Source organism: Anomaloglossus baeobatrachus, chromosome 11 (assembly GCF_048569485.1).
Source record: "Anomaloglossus baeobatrachus isolate aAnoBae1 chromosome 11, aAnoBae1.hap1, whole genome shotgun sequence".
NCBI classification, from domain to species: domain Eukaryota; kingdom Metazoa; phylum Chordata; class Amphibia; order Anura; family Aromobatidae; genus Anomaloglossus; species Anomaloglossus baeobatrachus.
The window spans coordinates 110,949,317-110,965,798 of record NC_134363.1 but is presented as its reverse complement, the minus strand read 5'-3'; the positions used below and the strand labels follow the sequence as shown (position 1 = coordinate 110,965,798).

Below are 16,482 nucleotides of genomic sequence, written 5' to 3'. Positions count from 1 at the left end.
CGGGAGGTGGAGGCAGCGGCGAAAACCAAAGTGAACAGTAGAAAAAAAAAAAAAAATGTCATATACTCACCTGTCCGCAGGGTCCCGGTGCCATGCCCGCTCCCATCTCCTCCCGGTCCCGCCGCTCTGGCTGTGTGCAGTCTCCCCGGGGCAGGACCTTGCTTGCAGGACCTGGCGGTGGATCACCTGATGCAGTCACCTGACGCATCAGCTGATCGCGGTGTCGCCGGCTTCTTCGCGCCCGGCCGGCTATCAGCTGATCCTGCCGTCAGGGGACTTCATCAGCTGATTACCGGCAGCTCCGGCAGCGATCGTATAGGATCAGACTCCTGTCCAATCGATCGCTCCAGGAGCTGCCGGTAATCACCACAGCACATAAGTGAGTATTATTATTTTTTTTTTTTTCTACTGATGCATCAGCTGATTGTATAACCGGCTTTTATACAATCAGCTGATGTGTGATGTGATTCAGGCACTTGAACCTGACACATCATCTGATCGCTTTGCCTTCCAGCAAACCGATCAGATGATATTGGATGCGGATTGGACGGCGCGGGACCCTTGACCCAGGATTACTGCGGAGGGGGGTTCTTTATTTCAATAAAGATGGAGTCACTAATTGTGTTGTGTTTTATTTCTAATAAAAATATTTTTCTGTGTGTTGTGTTTTTTTTTAGCTTTACTAGAAATTCATTGTGGCCATGTCTAATATTGGCGTGTCACCATGAATTTCGGGCTTAGGGCCAGCTGATAATATACAGCTAGCCCTAACCCCATTATTACCCAGTGAGCCACCCGGCTTCAGGGCAGCTGGAAGAGTTGGATACAGCGCCAGAAGATGGCGCTTCTATGAAAGCGCCATTTTCTGGGGTGGCTGCGGACTGCAATTCGCAGTGGGGGTGCCCAGAAAGCATGGGCACCCTGCACTGTGGATTCCAATCCCCAGCTGCCTAGTTGTACCCGGCTGGACTCAAAAATTAGGCGAAGCCCACGTCATTTTTTTTTTTTTAATTATTTCATGAAATAATTAAAAAAAAGGGCTTCTCTATATTTTTGGCTCCCAGCCGGGTACAAATAGGCAGCTGGGGGTTGGGGGCAGCCCGTACCTGCCTGCTGTACCCGGCTAGCATACAAAAATATGGCGAAGCCCATGTCATTTTTTTTTTCTTTTTGGGCAAAAAACTGCATACAGTCCTGGAAGGAGGATGCTGAGCCTTGTAGTTCTGCAGCTTCTGTCTGCTCTCCTGCATACACTAGTGAATGGAGGATGCTGAGACTTGTAGTTCTGCAGCTGCTGTCTGCTCTCCTGCATACACTAGTGAATGGAGGATGCTGAGACTTGTAGTTCTGCAGCTGCTGTCTGCTCTCCTGCATACACTAGTGAATGGAGGATGCTGAGACTTGTAGTTCTGCAGCTGCTGTCTGCTCTCCTGCATACACTAGTGAATGGAGGATGCTGAGATTTGTTGTTCTGCAGCTGCTGTCTGCTCTCCTGCATACACTAGTGAATGGAGGATGCTGAGACTTGTAGTTCTGCAGCTGCTGTCTGCTCTCCTGCATACACTAGTTCTGCAGCTGTCTGCTCTCCTGCATACAATGAACATTTTGAAGAAGGAAATGACATCAGACCTTTTTTTTTTTTTTTTTTTCATCAACAATCTTTAATGGCATTGTGCACTGATTAAAAACGCAGTGAGTAAAAACGCAGCAAAAAACGCACCAAATCGCGGCAAAAACGCATGCGTTTTTGCCGCGTTTTTTTAGCCGCGGGTGCGTTTTTTAGACAAAAACGCACATAAAAACGCAGCGTGAAAAAAACGCCTAGTGCGCACATAGCCTAATACTTTACATTGCACTTTGTCTGAAGCTGCTATAAAGTTTTAGGCCCTGTGCCCACAGTGCTTTTTTTTCAGCACAAAAAAAGCAGCTTTTTTCTGTGCTTCTTTTCATGCTTTCATGCTTTTTTTCATGCTTCTTTTCATGCTTTCATGCTTTTTTTCTTGCTTCTTTTCATGCTTTTTTTCTTGCTTTTTTTAATGCTTCTTTTCATGCTTCTTTTCATGCTTTTTTTCCTGCTTTTTTTCATGCTTTCATGCTTTTTTTCCTGCTTTTTTTCATGCTTCTTTTCATGCTTTTTTTGTTACTATTGAATGCTTGTTTCAGCTCATTAAAGTTGGATATGAAAATAAAGGTGTTCTGATATCATTTCCTTCTTCAACCCATTTTCTTCAATCTCCATTTTGGAATAAAAGTGACAGGAAAATGATGATCCATTAGATCGTTTACCAGCGCCGGTATTCACCAGCTCATGCAGGTGAATAGCGGCGCCGGGAATCAGGTACTCAGAGATCACTGTTGCTATAGTAACTCGCTCATTAGGTTACTATGGCAACGGTGGCAGCGGTGATGTCACCGCTTACCAACCCGCAGTCTCTGCTCACTCATTGAGTGATTAGACAGCACGAGGAGCAGAAGCGTTCTTGCTCCCCCGTGCTTCCTGATGTAGCAGAGCTAGATCGGTGACAGAAGACCAGGATCGAGGAGGGGTGAGAGGGAGTAATAAAGATGGAGTCCCTGTGTCTGTGTATTTATTTCTAATAAAGTATTTTTTTCTGTGTGGTGTAACCCTTCATTGGAGATTCTAAATGGCCGGGTCAAACTTGGCCTGACAATAAGAATCTCGGACTTAATACCAGCTGGTAAAACAAAGCTGGTATTAACCCCTTATTACCCAGCGTGCGACCCGACACCAGGTCCGCTGGGAGAGTTGGACACAGCGCCAAAAGATGGCACTTCTATGAAAGCACCATTTTCTGGGGCAGCTGCAGACTGCAATACGCAGCAGGGGGCCCAGAAAGCTTGGGCCACTCTGCGCTGCAGATTCCAGTCCCTAGCTGTCTGGTTGTACCTGGCTGGACACAAAAATTGGGCGAAGCCCACGTCATTTTTTTGTCCAAGGAAAAAGGGCTTCCCTGGATTTTTCATTGCCAGTGAAGGTAACACCAAGCAGGAGGGGTTAGCAGCCAGTAGCTGTTTAAGTTACCCTAGCAATAGAAAATGCAGAGAGAGCCTAAGCATTTTTTTTTTACCCCTAACCCTTTTGGGTTATGTGTTTTTTTTTTTTTAATGAATTAAAAAAAAATCGACATGGGCTTCGCCATATTTTTGTATGCCAGCCAGGTACAGCAGGCAGGTACGGGTGGCCTCCAACCCCCAGCTGCCTATTTGTACCCAGCTGGGAACGAAAAATATAGGGAAGCCCTTTTTTCAATTATTTCATGAATTTCATAAAATAATTTAAAAAAAAAAAAACGACATGGGCTTCGCCCAATTTATGTGTCCAGCCAGGTACAACTAGGCAGCTGGGGACTGGAATCCGCAGTACAGGGTGGCCCAAGCTTTCTGGGCCCCCCCACTGCGAATTGCAGTCCGCAGCTGCCCCAGAAAATGGCGCATTCATAGGAAGCGCCATCTTCTGGTGCTGTATCCAACTCTTCCAGCAGCCCTGGTATCGGGTGGCTCACTGGGTAATAATGGGGTTAGGGACAGCTTTGTATTATCAGCTGGCCCTAAGCCTGAAATTCATGGTGTCACGCCAATATTAGACATAGCCGCCATGAATTTCAAGTAAAGAAAAAAAAAACACAACACAGAGAAAAATATTTTTATTAGAAATAAAACACAACACAATTAGTGACTCCATCTTTATTGAACTAAAGAACCCCCCTCCGCCGTAGTCCTGGGTCGAGGGTCCCGCGATGTCCAATCCGGATCCAATATCATCTGATTGAAAGGCAAACTGATCAGATGATGACACATCATCTGATCGGTTTGCCTTCTGATCAGATGATATTGTATTCAGGTCTTTGAACCTGACACAGGTTCAAGGACCTGAAACAGATTACACATCAGCTGATTGTCTAAAAGTCTCATGGGCTCCAGGACCCGCTGGTAAGCAGCTGATGCTATCACCTAATAGCATCATCCCATCGTTTACGTCCAGGGAAGATCAGCTGATTCATCATCTGGTAGTTAAAAAGCCGGCAGGCTTTTCACCGCTGGACGTAAACAATCAGCTGCTTACCGGCAGGTCCTGGAGCCCATCGGACGTGACCCAGGAGACTGCAGAGAGGTGAGTAAGGTGAAGAGTTAATTCCAGCGGCGGATCTCCTACATGAACTGTATTCAACTTGTGACATTCCCTGACCTCCCTGTAGAGTGGTGTCGGTAAAACACTGCAAGAATACTGAATGTCTGGTGCATGGCAAAAGGTGAACACAGTTCATGCAGGAGGATCACCGGGGTTTTTCGGGGTTCACCTTGACGTCAGCGGGGGTTGCCTGCATTTATGTGGCATAGGCTGTGCACCAGGCATTCAGTATTCTTGCGGTGTTTTACTGCGACATCTCTTTGCAGGGAAGTCCGGGGATGTCAGGAGGTGAATACAATTCATGCTGGAGAATTACCGGGGGCTTTCCTGGTGATCCCCCGCTGGGATTAACTATTCACCTTGTGACGTCAGCGGGGGTCCCTGCATTGTTTAATGCCACACGTCACTGCAGAGAAGTTCGGGATGTCACAATGTGAATACAATTCATGCAGGGGGATTACCGAGCAATGCCGCCCACATTCTTGGAGATCCCCGCTGGGATGAACTCTTTACATTGTGACATCAGTGGCGGTCCATGCATTGTTTACCGCGACACCTCGCTGTATAAGTTCCGGGATGTCACAAGGTGAATACAATTCATACAGGGGGATTACTGTGGGATTTCCTGGAGATCCCCCGCTGTGATGAACTCTTTACCTTGTGACGTCAGCGGGGCTCCCTGCAGAGGTGTCGCGCTAAACAATGCTAATGCTAATTGCTAAACAATGCTAATAAGATAACAGCTCCCGACGCTGGCTATGTGGCTTTCTTCTATGAAGGAATCTACATAGCCATAGCTTTCTTTTCTCCCTAAAAACGCCCAAACGCATAAAATATAAAGCAACGTGGGCATTACACATGCGTTTTTTCTTGCTTTTTTCCCTGACTCCATTGAAGTCAATTGGGGAAAAAAGCAGGAAAAAACGCTAAAACAATTGACATGTTGCTTCTTTTTTCAGCAAGAAAAATGCAACTGAAAAAGAAGCAACGTGGGCACAGCAAGTCCTGATTCTCATAGACTTTGCTGGGATGCTTTTTCCTTGCTTTTATTGATTAAAAAAAGCAATGAAAAACGCTAGAAAAAACGCTGTAAAAACGCCCTGTGGGCACAAGGCCTTATGCTGTGGCTTGTTATCAGCCCCTTGGGGTAATCCTTTCTCTGGATTGTATGCAGTATAGCACTCCTGGAAACAGGTTCTTTACTGATATATGTATACTAATCCCGGTCACAGCTAGTCCTTTTCACTATTTCTGTCTCTTCCTAGAAGCTGTGAATCCAACCACTCTAATTATCAGTCCCTTAAGCTGGTGTCACACATAACGACGACGACAACGACGTCGCTGCTACGTCACCATTTTCTGTGACGTTGCAGCGACGTCCCGTCGCTGTCGCTGTGTGTGACATCCAGCAACGACCTGGCCCCTGCTGTGAGGTCGCCGGTCGTTGCTGAATGTCCAGCTTCATTTTTTGGTCGTCACTCTCCCGCTGTGACACACACATCGCTGTGTGTGACAGCGAGAGAGCGACGAAATGAAGCGATCAGGAGCCGGCACTGGCAGCTGCGGTAAGCTGTAACCAGCGTAAACATCGGGTAACCAAGGGAAGACCTTTCCCTAGTTATCCGATGTTTACGCTGGTTACCGGCCTCCGCTCTTGCTGCCAGCGCCGGCTCCTGCACTGTGACATGTGGCTGCAGTATGCATCGGGTAATTAACCCGATGTATACTGTAGCAAGGAGAGCAAGGAGCCAGCGCTAAGCAGTGCGCGCGGCTCCCTGCTCTCTGCACTGTGACATGTAGCTGCAGCACACATCGGGTTAATTAACCCCATGTGTACTGTACCTAGGAGAGCAAGGAGCCAGCGCTAAGCAGTGCGCGCGGCTCCTTGCTCTCTGCACTGTGACATGTAGCTGCAGCACACATCGGGTTAATTAACCCCATGTGTACTGTACCTAGGAGAGCAAGGAGCCAGCGCTAAGCGCGGCTCCCTGCTCTCTGCACATGTAGCACAGCGACGTTATGATCGCTGCTTCTGCTGTGTTTGACAGCTAAGCAGCGATCATAACAGCGACTTACAAGGTCGCTGTTACGTCACCGAAAATGGTGACGTAACAGCGACGTCGTTGTCGCTGTCGCTTAGTGTGACACCAGCTTTAGATAACTGTATGATTGTACTCACTCCTCAAAGCATCAACAGATAGTGTTAACTCAGCCCAACGATGACTTGTAGGAAGACCAGGAGAAACGCTGTACTTTTCTTCTAGAATCTTGTATTAAGTACAAAGTAAAGGCAGGTGAAAAGGAATAATCTGTACAGGGTTATAGACATGTGTCTTTAGCAATGGTTCCTCTCTAGACTAAACTGTAGGAGAAGGGAGGATCTTTCTATACAGAAGCCAACTAAGGCTATGTGCGCACTAGGCGTTTTTGCCGCGTTTTTAGCGGCGTTTTTACCGCGTTTTTGTGCTGAAAACGCAGTGACATTGCTTCCCCAGCAATGTCAATGGGTTTTCAGAAGTGCTGTCCTCACACAGCGTTTTTTTTTAGCTGCGTTTTTGTGGTGACCACAAAAACGCAGCATGTCAATTATTTCTGCGTTTTCCACTGCGTTTTTCACTCATTGAATTCAATGAGATGTTAAAAACGCAATGAATAACGCATATAGCCGCGTTTCTATGACTAAAAACGCAGCTATAAACGCAAGGGGTGGGTACTACAGTGACGTGTACAGGAAGAGGATTCCTTCTGTTGGTAAACACAGAAGCATGAATCCTCCTGGTACCGTCACCGCCGTGTCCACCTCCCGTCCTGTGCATGTCAGCTCCGTGCGGCGCCATGTCTGGGCGGGAGGTGGAGGCAGCGGCGAAAACCAAAGTGAACAGTAGAAAAAAAAAAATGTCATATACTCACCTGTCCGCAGGGTCCCGGTGCCATGCCCGCTCCCATCTCCTCCCGGTCCCGCCGCTCTGGCTGTGTGCAGTCTCCCCGGGGCAGGACCTTGCTTGCAGGACCTGGCGCTGATCACCTGATGCAGTCACCTGACGCATCAGCTGATCGCGGTGTCGCCGGCTTTTTCACGCCCGGCCGGCTATCAGCTGATCCTGCCGTCAGGGGACTTCATCAGCTGATTACCGGCAGCTCCGGCAGCGATCGTATAGGATCAGACTCCTGTCCAATCGATCGCTGCAGGAGCTGCCGGTAATCACCACAGCACATAAGTGAGTATTATTTTTTTTTTTTTTTCTACTGATGCATCAGCTGATTGTATAAAAGCCGATTATACAATCAGCTGATGTGTGATGGGATTCAGGCACTTGATCCTGACACATCATCTGATCGCTTTGCCTTCCAGCAAACCGATCAGATGATATTGGATCCTGATTGGACGGCGCGGGACCCTGACCCAGGATTACTGCGGAGGGGGGTTTATTTCAATAAAGATGGAGTCACTAATTGTGTTGTGTTTTATTTCTAATAAAAATATTTTTCTGTGTGTTGTTTTTTTTTTATCATTACTAGAAATTCATGGTGGCCATGCCTAATATTGGCGTGACACCATGAATTTCGGGCTTAGGGCTAGCTGATAATATACAGCTAGCCCTAACTCCATTATTACCTAGCTAGCCACCCGGCATCAGGGCAGCTAGAAGAGTTGGATACAGCGCCAGAAGATGGCGCTTCTATGAAAGCGCCATTTTCTGGGGTGGCTGCGGACTGCAATTCGCAGTGGGGGTGCCCAGAAAGCTTGGGCACCCTTCACTGTGGATTCCAATCCCCAGCTGCCTAGTTGTACCCGGCTGGACTCAAAAATTAGGCGAAGCCCACGTCATTTTTTTTTTTTAATTATTTCATGAAATAATTAAAAAAAAAAGGGCTTCTCTATATTTTTGGTTCCCAGCCGGGTACAAATAGGCAGCTGGGGGTTGGGGGCAGCCCGTATCTGCCTGCTGTACCCGGCTAGCATACAAAAATATGGCGAAGCCCATGTCATTTTTTTTTCTTTTTGGGCAAAAAACTGCATACAGTCCTGGATGGAGGCTGCTGAGCCTTGTAGTTCTGCAGCTGCTGCCTGCTCTCCTGCATACACTAGTGAATGGAGGATGCTGAGACTTGTAGTTCTGCAGCTGCTGTCTGCTCTCCTGCATACACTAGTGAATGGAGGATGCTGAGACTTGTAGTTCTACAGCTGCTGTCTGCTCTCCTGCATACACTAGTGAATGGAGGATGCTGAGACTTGTAGTTCTGCAGCTGCTGTCTGCTCTCCTGCATACAATGAACATTTTGAAGAAGGAAATGACATCAGACCTTTTTTTTTTTTTTTTTTTCATCAACAATCTTTAATGGCATTGTGCACTGATTAAAAACGCAGTGAGCAAAAACGCAGCAAAAAACGCACCAAATCGCGGCAAAAACGCATGCGTTTTTGCCGCGTTTTTTTAGCCGCGGGTGCGTTTTTTAGACAAAAACGCACATAAAAACGCAGCGTGAAAAAAACGCCTAGTGCGCACATAGCCTAAGGGAGGAATATAGGGACAAACTTTATACAGTCTAAATCTACCTAGTAACAAAAAGGAATTTCCTGATAGGAGGAAAAATATGCAATGCAAGAAATATATACAACAGGTTGTTCCCATTCATGGGACACAAGAGAAATGATGCAACAAGTTTTTCACCACTGGATTTGGGGATCCTCTGCCATTCTTCCTTATAGATCCTCTCGAGTTCTGTCAGGTTGGATGGTGAATGTAGGTGGACAGCCATTTTCAGGTCTCTCCAGAGATGCTCAATTGGGTTTAGGTCAGGGCTCTGGCTGGGCCAGTCAGGAATGATCACAGAGTTGTTCTGAAGCCACTCCTTTGTTATTTTAGCTGTGTGCTTAGGGTCATTGTCTTGTTGAAAGGTCAACCTTCGGCCAAGTCTGAGGTCAAGAGCACTCTGGAAGAGGTTTTCTTCCAGGATATTTCTGTACTTGGCCACATTCATGTTTCCTTTAATTTCAACCAGTTGTCCTGTCCCTGCAGCTGAAAAACACCCCATAGCATGATGTTGCCACCACCATGTTTCACTGTTGGGATTGTATTGGGCAGGTGATGAGCAGTGCCTGGTTTTCTCCTCACATACCGCTTACAATTATCAGCAAAAAGTTATATCTTTGTCTCATCAGACCAGAGAATCTTATTTCTCATAGTATGGGAGTCCTTCATGTCTTTTTTTGCAAACTCTCTGGGGACTTTCATATGTCTTGCACTGAGGAGAGGCTTGTGTTGGGCCACTCTGCCATAAAGACCCAACTGGTGGGGGGCTGAAGTGATAGTTGACTTTGTGGAACTTTCTCCCATCTCCCTACTGTATCTCTGGAGCTCAGCCACAGTGATCATGGGTTGTCTTCTTTACTTCTCTCCCCAAGGCTCTTCTCCCAAGATTGCTCAGTTTGGCTGGATGGCCAGGTCTAGGAATAGTTCTGGTGGTCCCAAACGTTTTCCATTTACGGATTATGGAGGCCACTGTGCTCTTATGAACCTTGAGTACTGCAGAAATCCTTTTATAACCTTGGCCAGATCTGTGCCTTGCCACAATTTTGTTTCTAAGCTCCTTGGGAAGTTCCTTTGACCTCATGATTCTCATTTGGTGTGACATGCACTCAGAGCTGTGAGGTCTTATATAGACAGGTGTGTGCCTTTCCAAATCAAGTCCTATCAGTTTAATTAAACACAGCTGGACTCCAATGAAGGAGCAGAACCATCTCAAGGAGGATCACAAGGAAATGGACAGCATGTGGCTTAAATATGAGTGTCTGAATACTTATGACATGTGATATTTCAGTTTTTCTTTTTTAATAAATTTGTAAAACTTTCTACATTTTTTTCTGTCAAGATGGGGTGCAGAGTGTACATTAATGAGAAAAAAAATAACTTTTTTAAATTTACCAAATGGCTGCAATAAAACAAACAGTGAAAAATATAAAGGGGTCTGAATACTTTCCGCACCCACTGTATATTCAGCTAGACGTAAACAGATGATTTAATCATTTGCTCCTTTTTTTCCATACAGAGAGGTTGGAGAGATGTGGTGCAGTCAGTATCCTCGCCCTGAATACATCATGGCCTCTTATCTCGCTCCTCTTTCTGTCCTTACTTCAAGCTGGAGGCTTCTTCTAAAGATTGGTCAACATTTTGCAGAATAATTTCTTTCTAATTCAATATGGTATTGGAGAAGATGAAAATAGCTCCAGTATCATTAACAGAAGGTTTTTGTGCCCTTGTGCTATGTGTCTTCAGAGCAATTAAATAAGTAATCAGGTAAACGTTCACTACTATCTGCAAAAGTAGTCCCACGTGAACATCTGTAGGTTACAGAATGGATCTCATCTATCAAAACTGTATTAGCGAAAATTATGGTTTACCCATCGCAGCCAGAGATTAGTTTCCAGCAACATTAAGAAGAAGATACTTTCTAACAAGTTTCTATGGTCTCTGAGAAACTTTCATGGCTGAGGTTCCATAGGCCTCTGGAATAAAAATCACTGAATGAAAGGTGTTAAGGCCCCGTCACACACAGAGATAAATCTTTGGCAGATCTGTGGTTGCAGTGAAATCATGGACATATTGTTCCATTTGTACACAGTCACAAACCTGGCACTGATTGTCCACAATTTCACTGCAACCACAGATCTGCCACAGATTTATCTCTGTGTGTGACAGGGCCTTTAGTGCTGCCAATGCCAAGGAATCAATTCTGTTTTGATCTTCAGCCCTAACATTGAACATTTTCTACAGTTGCTATGGTCAAAGCTGACACTTTTTCATACAATGATTTTTATCAATGTGAAAAAAAAGTTCTAATAATGCAGTGTGAATACATTAAAAGTATAAAAGTATTATTTTTCAAAAATACATTTTTTTTATTCATTTTCTTCTCCATTCCTCTAATTTCTTCTTTATTATATTCTAAAACTTACCATTTTTAACAAATTCATTAACCCATCAGATAAAGGTGTGTCATCCAGCAGATAGCTACGGTAACTTCACTAGCCCATCAGGTAAAGATGGAAATACACTGCGTCGTCCAGTAGATAACTGTCACTCCTGATCCCCCGTAGACATGAGTGCTCGGTGAGTGTTCCTGTGTGGCAACACCGACAGGGAAGAAACCTGCTACCTGAAAAATAGGATCTGGCATTGAAATTCCATCTGCCCTATCCTCCTCTCCGCAACATCATCTAACAGGAGAGAATCGGAAGTCCCATGTACATCAGATGGTCGGCCGGTTCCGATGAAATTTATAGGTTTGAACTTTTATCCAATGTGTATGGGCCCTTATTAAATCGCTGTCAGCCAAACACTAGTTCAGCCAAAAACTTTCTCTCCTGACCTCCACCCATACACAAGCCTGCTTGGTTTGGCCAACCAGGCAAATATTCTTAGTGGGAAGAAAAAAAATTGTTTAAAAGAATTGAAGTCCTCAGTGGTTGATACCTTTTAACACTAGAAGTCCCAGAAATTTCGAGCTCCCCCTGAAGTCCCGAAAGAGGGTCAAATGACCCTTAGTCCAAACTGAATAGAACTAACTAGAAACTGAATGGCTAAACTCAATGGAAAACAACAACCTCCTGTGGTGCGACAGTAATGGCCTTAATTACAGAACAAAAGACGGCGATTATAGGATGTTAGCTAAAATCCTTCAGGTCATTCGACCCGTCTCTGGGTTTCAAAAGGTAGAAATGTTATATGACCACTCTCTGGGACTTCTAGTGTTAATGGCTAACTGAAAAGATGGTAATAATAGCAAGCTTTTGAGTGGGAAGAAGAAAGTAACCAACTGTCAAGCACCATTAGCGGTGGCTCTTCTCCCTAAAAACAAAAAAGCTTTTGAACGCCAACTATCTCATCCTTATTATATTGACATTTGCCTTTTTTGTTACGTAAAAAACCCCTATCAGGGGTGTAACTATAATAGGTGCAGGGGTTTCAGTTGTATCCAGGGCCTGGAACCTAAGGGGCCCAAATGGTCCCTTTGGCCCATATTAGAAAGCCAATACTTTTACTGACCCATGATAGTTAGGGGCCTCATTGGAGATTTTGTATGGGGACCCATGAGCTTCAACTTACGCCACCTTCCCCCATATCCATCAGATGGTCATCCAGCCCTTTAGGATTTTAAAACATATATCCCATTACATATTGTCCGCCACATATCCCCTGTTTACATGAGATGAGATGAAGTTATTTAAGCAAAGAAGTAATCAATGTCACCAGTGAGAATGTTTTAAGGGCCATTGATCTACCCATGCAAAAGGGCCTTCAGTAACTATGGTTATTGTAAATAAAAAATAAAGTTGCAGGGGTTTCCCTGTTTAAAATATTCTTAAGCCGGCTTCACACTTGGGTTGAATGGCATCCGTTGCATTGCGTTGTGTGACGGATGCAACAGATGCGTTGCATATAATGGCACAACGGATGCACTAGATCGTACAAAACAACGGAAAGCTTTTTTTTTTCTTCTGTATAGTTTTACCGGCAGCAGACTATTGTGAACGATCAGCTGATCACCCGGCGGCCGGGCACTCAGCTGAGCGCTCTCAAATGCAGGCGGCTGGGCGCTGAGCTGAGAGCTCTCACATGCTGGTGGCCAGGCACTCAGCTGAGAGCTCTCACAAGCCGGCGGCCAGGCGCTCAGCTGAGCTCTCTCAATAGCCGGCGGCCGGGCGCTCAGCTGAACGTTCGGCCACTGAGAAACAAAATAAAGTTTCTGTGATTTAAAAAAAAAAAAAAATAGAGTATACGCAGTGAAAAATAAAGATTTCCGCCGCTCAAAAAAAATGTTACATACTGCGTTCCTTCTGCCCGACGCAGCGTCAAAATAACGACGCTGCGTCGTGCAGCGGATGCAACGCAAGACCATCCGTTGCTATCCGTAGCTAATACAAGTCTATGAGGAATATAACGGTTTCCTGCAACGGTTACCGTAATTCCTCAAGGCTGCGGATAGCAACGGAAGCCGTCCAACTCAAGTGTGAAAGTAGCCTTAGTCCAAACTGACCTTTACTTGTCCTCACAAGGTCCAGTGATGCCTTTCTGCAGCTGCTCTGGTCTTTATTGATCAGCTGCAGAGGTATTGTCACATTGAGAGTGCTGCAGCCAATAACTGAGCTCAGTGGCTTAGCTGGTGTAGATGGCACTAGCTGATGAGCTCAGTTATTGACTGCAACACCGTCAATGTGTTGTCATAGCTGCAGTCGATCAACAAAGATTGGAGCACATGCAGGGAGGCATTGCTGGACCTTGGGGAAGTTAGATAAACTCAGTTTGTAATTCTAGAAGTCACTAGGCCAATAGATTACGGATAGTTCAAAAAGGACAACCCCTGTAACTTTGCATCAACGATAAGAAGTATACAAGCTTTACATCAGCACATTTCATTGACTTTCAAAATATGTTTTCTTCCCATCCCTGACTGAGTTACAATATTAAGGCCAATCTATGAAAGACATAATCATTACTGATCAATTTAACATCTATACAACCCAGAATTTCCCCTTTCGGTTCATCTACAAGAATGTCAGTTGGTATGAGATTTTTGACTATATACTATATACACTGTGTAGTATACAATGTATGGAGATTAGAATACTATGTATGTTACTTTATCATTTCTTTTGTCTGTGTCCTTTGTATTCGTTTTTTATGAGTAAATATAATCGCTACTATGTGTGTGTATATATATATATATATATATATATATATATATATATATCGTTAGACTTTGATCCACTTTTATATGACATTAAAGTGTGACCGATATGTTACATTCAAAATTGATTTCATTACGCTTTTATATTTAATAACCAAGAACCATCACTGGTCTTCTGCCCAGACATCCAGTTGAGTTATCCAATATGTTCAGGAGTTTTGGATTATTTTCTTGGAATTTTGTACATAAAAATGCAATAACACCTGAAATACCCCACCTGTGTGTACACCCGTGTGTTACATTCACGGTTATGTCATGCTGTATTGGATGCCATGCGATGAAGCAGCGTAAGAGAGAATTACGGTGTAATTCAAGGCACCATATGGCAGTGTATGGCTTCACATATTCAGTTATAGAGGACACAAAGTAAACACTTGTTAAGAAATTTTAAAGAAAATGAGCAAAGTAAAGAATGAAAAAGTAATAAAAAAATGTCACTTTGCATGGATAGTCAAGAGCAGGGCCATAGAAAGTATCTGAACACCACAGTATTATATATTACATTATATCTTAAGCAACAAAACCATGGTGGAATACCTAAGGAAAAAAGAAGTAAAGAAATACATGGAGAACAAAAGGGAATATGTGCTAAACTTTACATTCCTCAAGGTACCCCCTTTTATTCTGATGACAGCGTAACTCCCCTTTGGCCTTCTTTCAAGCAGCTTCATCAGGTAAACACCTGGAATGGCTGCCAATGAACAGGGAGCCTCCTCAAGAGTTAATTCTTTTATTTTTATTTTTCTCACTTATATAATACTTTACAGACATCATCATCACTGTCCTGTGTCCATTGGGGCTTACAATCTAAATTCACTGTCAGTGTGTCTGGAGTGTTAAGGGAAACTGCAGAACCTGAGGCAAACCCACACAAACACAGGGAGAACATACAAACTCCTTGTAGATGTTGTCTTTGGTGGGATTTAGTCCAGTATCCTGGCATAAACTCCTGAGCCACCATGCTCCTACCATTTGTGATCATCAGGGGTGTTTTGCAGGGCCAGTGTTGGTACACAGTCCATCATTACTTTAAGACATAAAAGTCTGTAAATCCAAAAAATTGATAGAATCTTGAAGGCTTGAAGGTATCCTCAAGTGCAGTCATGGAAACCATTAATTGAATTGCTATAATGAAACTGGCTCTCATGAGTACTGTTCAAGGAATGGATAACCAAGAATTTCCTCTGCTGCAGAGGATAAGTTCATCAGTGTTATCAAACTCAGAAAACAGAAATTGACAGCACCTCATAAATGACATCACGTAACAGACACATGCCGAGATCCATTGTCCATAGGAGATTGCAAGAATCAGGCTTTTATGGTCAAATTGCTGCACACATACCACTACGGTTGTTTGGGCCAATCAACACAAGGATTGGACATTACATCACTGAAAGTCTGTACTTTGGTCTGATGGGCCAAAATTTGAGATTTTTGCTCAAGTCTTTTGAAAAGCAGAAAAGGTAAGTAGATGGTTTCTACATGACTGTTCCCAACAATATTTATTTCAAATTCAAGGCACACTTACCCACCAAGGCTACAACAGCTTTCTGCAATGACATGCCATACCATCTAGTTTGCACTTACACCATCATTTGCCTTGCAACAGAACAATGTACTAGAACACCTTCAGGTTATGTGACCAAGATGTAGATGGATGGTGTGCTGCGTCAGAGGCGTCCACAAAGACCAGACCTCAATAAAATTGAGATGTCTTGAGACGAGTTGGACCTCAGAGTGAAGGCAAAGCAGTCAACAGGTGCTCCGTACTTCTAGGTGCTCACTCAAGACGGTTGGAAGCAATTCCAGGTGATACCTGATGAAGCTGCTTGAGTGCATGACAAGGTGTAAAGCTGTCAGCGCAAAAGGGAGGTACTTTGTGGCATTTAAGGTTTAACATATATATTGGTTTGTTTTAATCTTTATAAATAAATATATATATATATATATATATATATATATATATATATATATATATATATGCAATATACCATGTTGGGCTTTGAAATTTTGTGCTGTGTAAATTTAGTATCTATATTTACATGTCACAGACAAGGGGAGTGTTCATGCCTTTCTCTACCTCTCAATATATATGGTCCTGTACTATAGATGGTTATATGCACTTGATATACATTCCACTGGACAGTCCCTTTAATTTTAAAAGGAGAGAAATAAAACAGTATTGGATTAAAATGATGCTTGGAAACCTCTGCATGCTTCCAGTAAATTGTCATTTGTTTTCTAGTGCAACTTGTGACAAATAAAACATGTTACCAGATGTGTGTGATGAGTCATTGAGATGTGATGTCAGCAATGTCTTGCGACCATCTGTAATAGTATATCCAAGGCCAGTGTCATTGGGGGCAATGACTACGGGGTGCCCAGAGCCACCATTCCCAAGAGGATACCCTGCAGAGGCACATGTAGGGGCCCCCATAGAGCAATCGCCACTTAAAACTACACTGGCATGCACAGCTTCTCTACTGCTCTCCATTCTGTAAGACACAGAGAAGCCTACAGAATGGTGGGAGCACACATAGGATGCCAATGTCCCAAAGTACTTGGTGTTATGATATCACCAC

General features: G+C 44.1%; 1 protein-coding gene across 4 annotated transcripts in view; it reads left to right on the top strand.

Moving 5' to 3' along the window:
- Positions 1–16,178, top strand: part of THY1 (Thy-1 cell surface antigen) — a 70,139-nt gene extending 53,961 nt beyond the window's left edge. For all 4 annotated transcript variants that reach the window (XM_075328982.1, XM_075328983.1, XM_075328981.1 and 1 more), the window contains exon 4: positions 10,202–16,178. In XM_075328982.1, coding sequence (XP_075185097.1) covers positions 10,202–10,308 — 107 coding nt within the window. In that variant the 3' untranslated portion in view covers positions 10,309–16,178. The remainder of the gene's footprint in view (positions 1–10,201) is intronic.
- Positions 16,179–16,482: the final 304 nt, after the last annotated feature.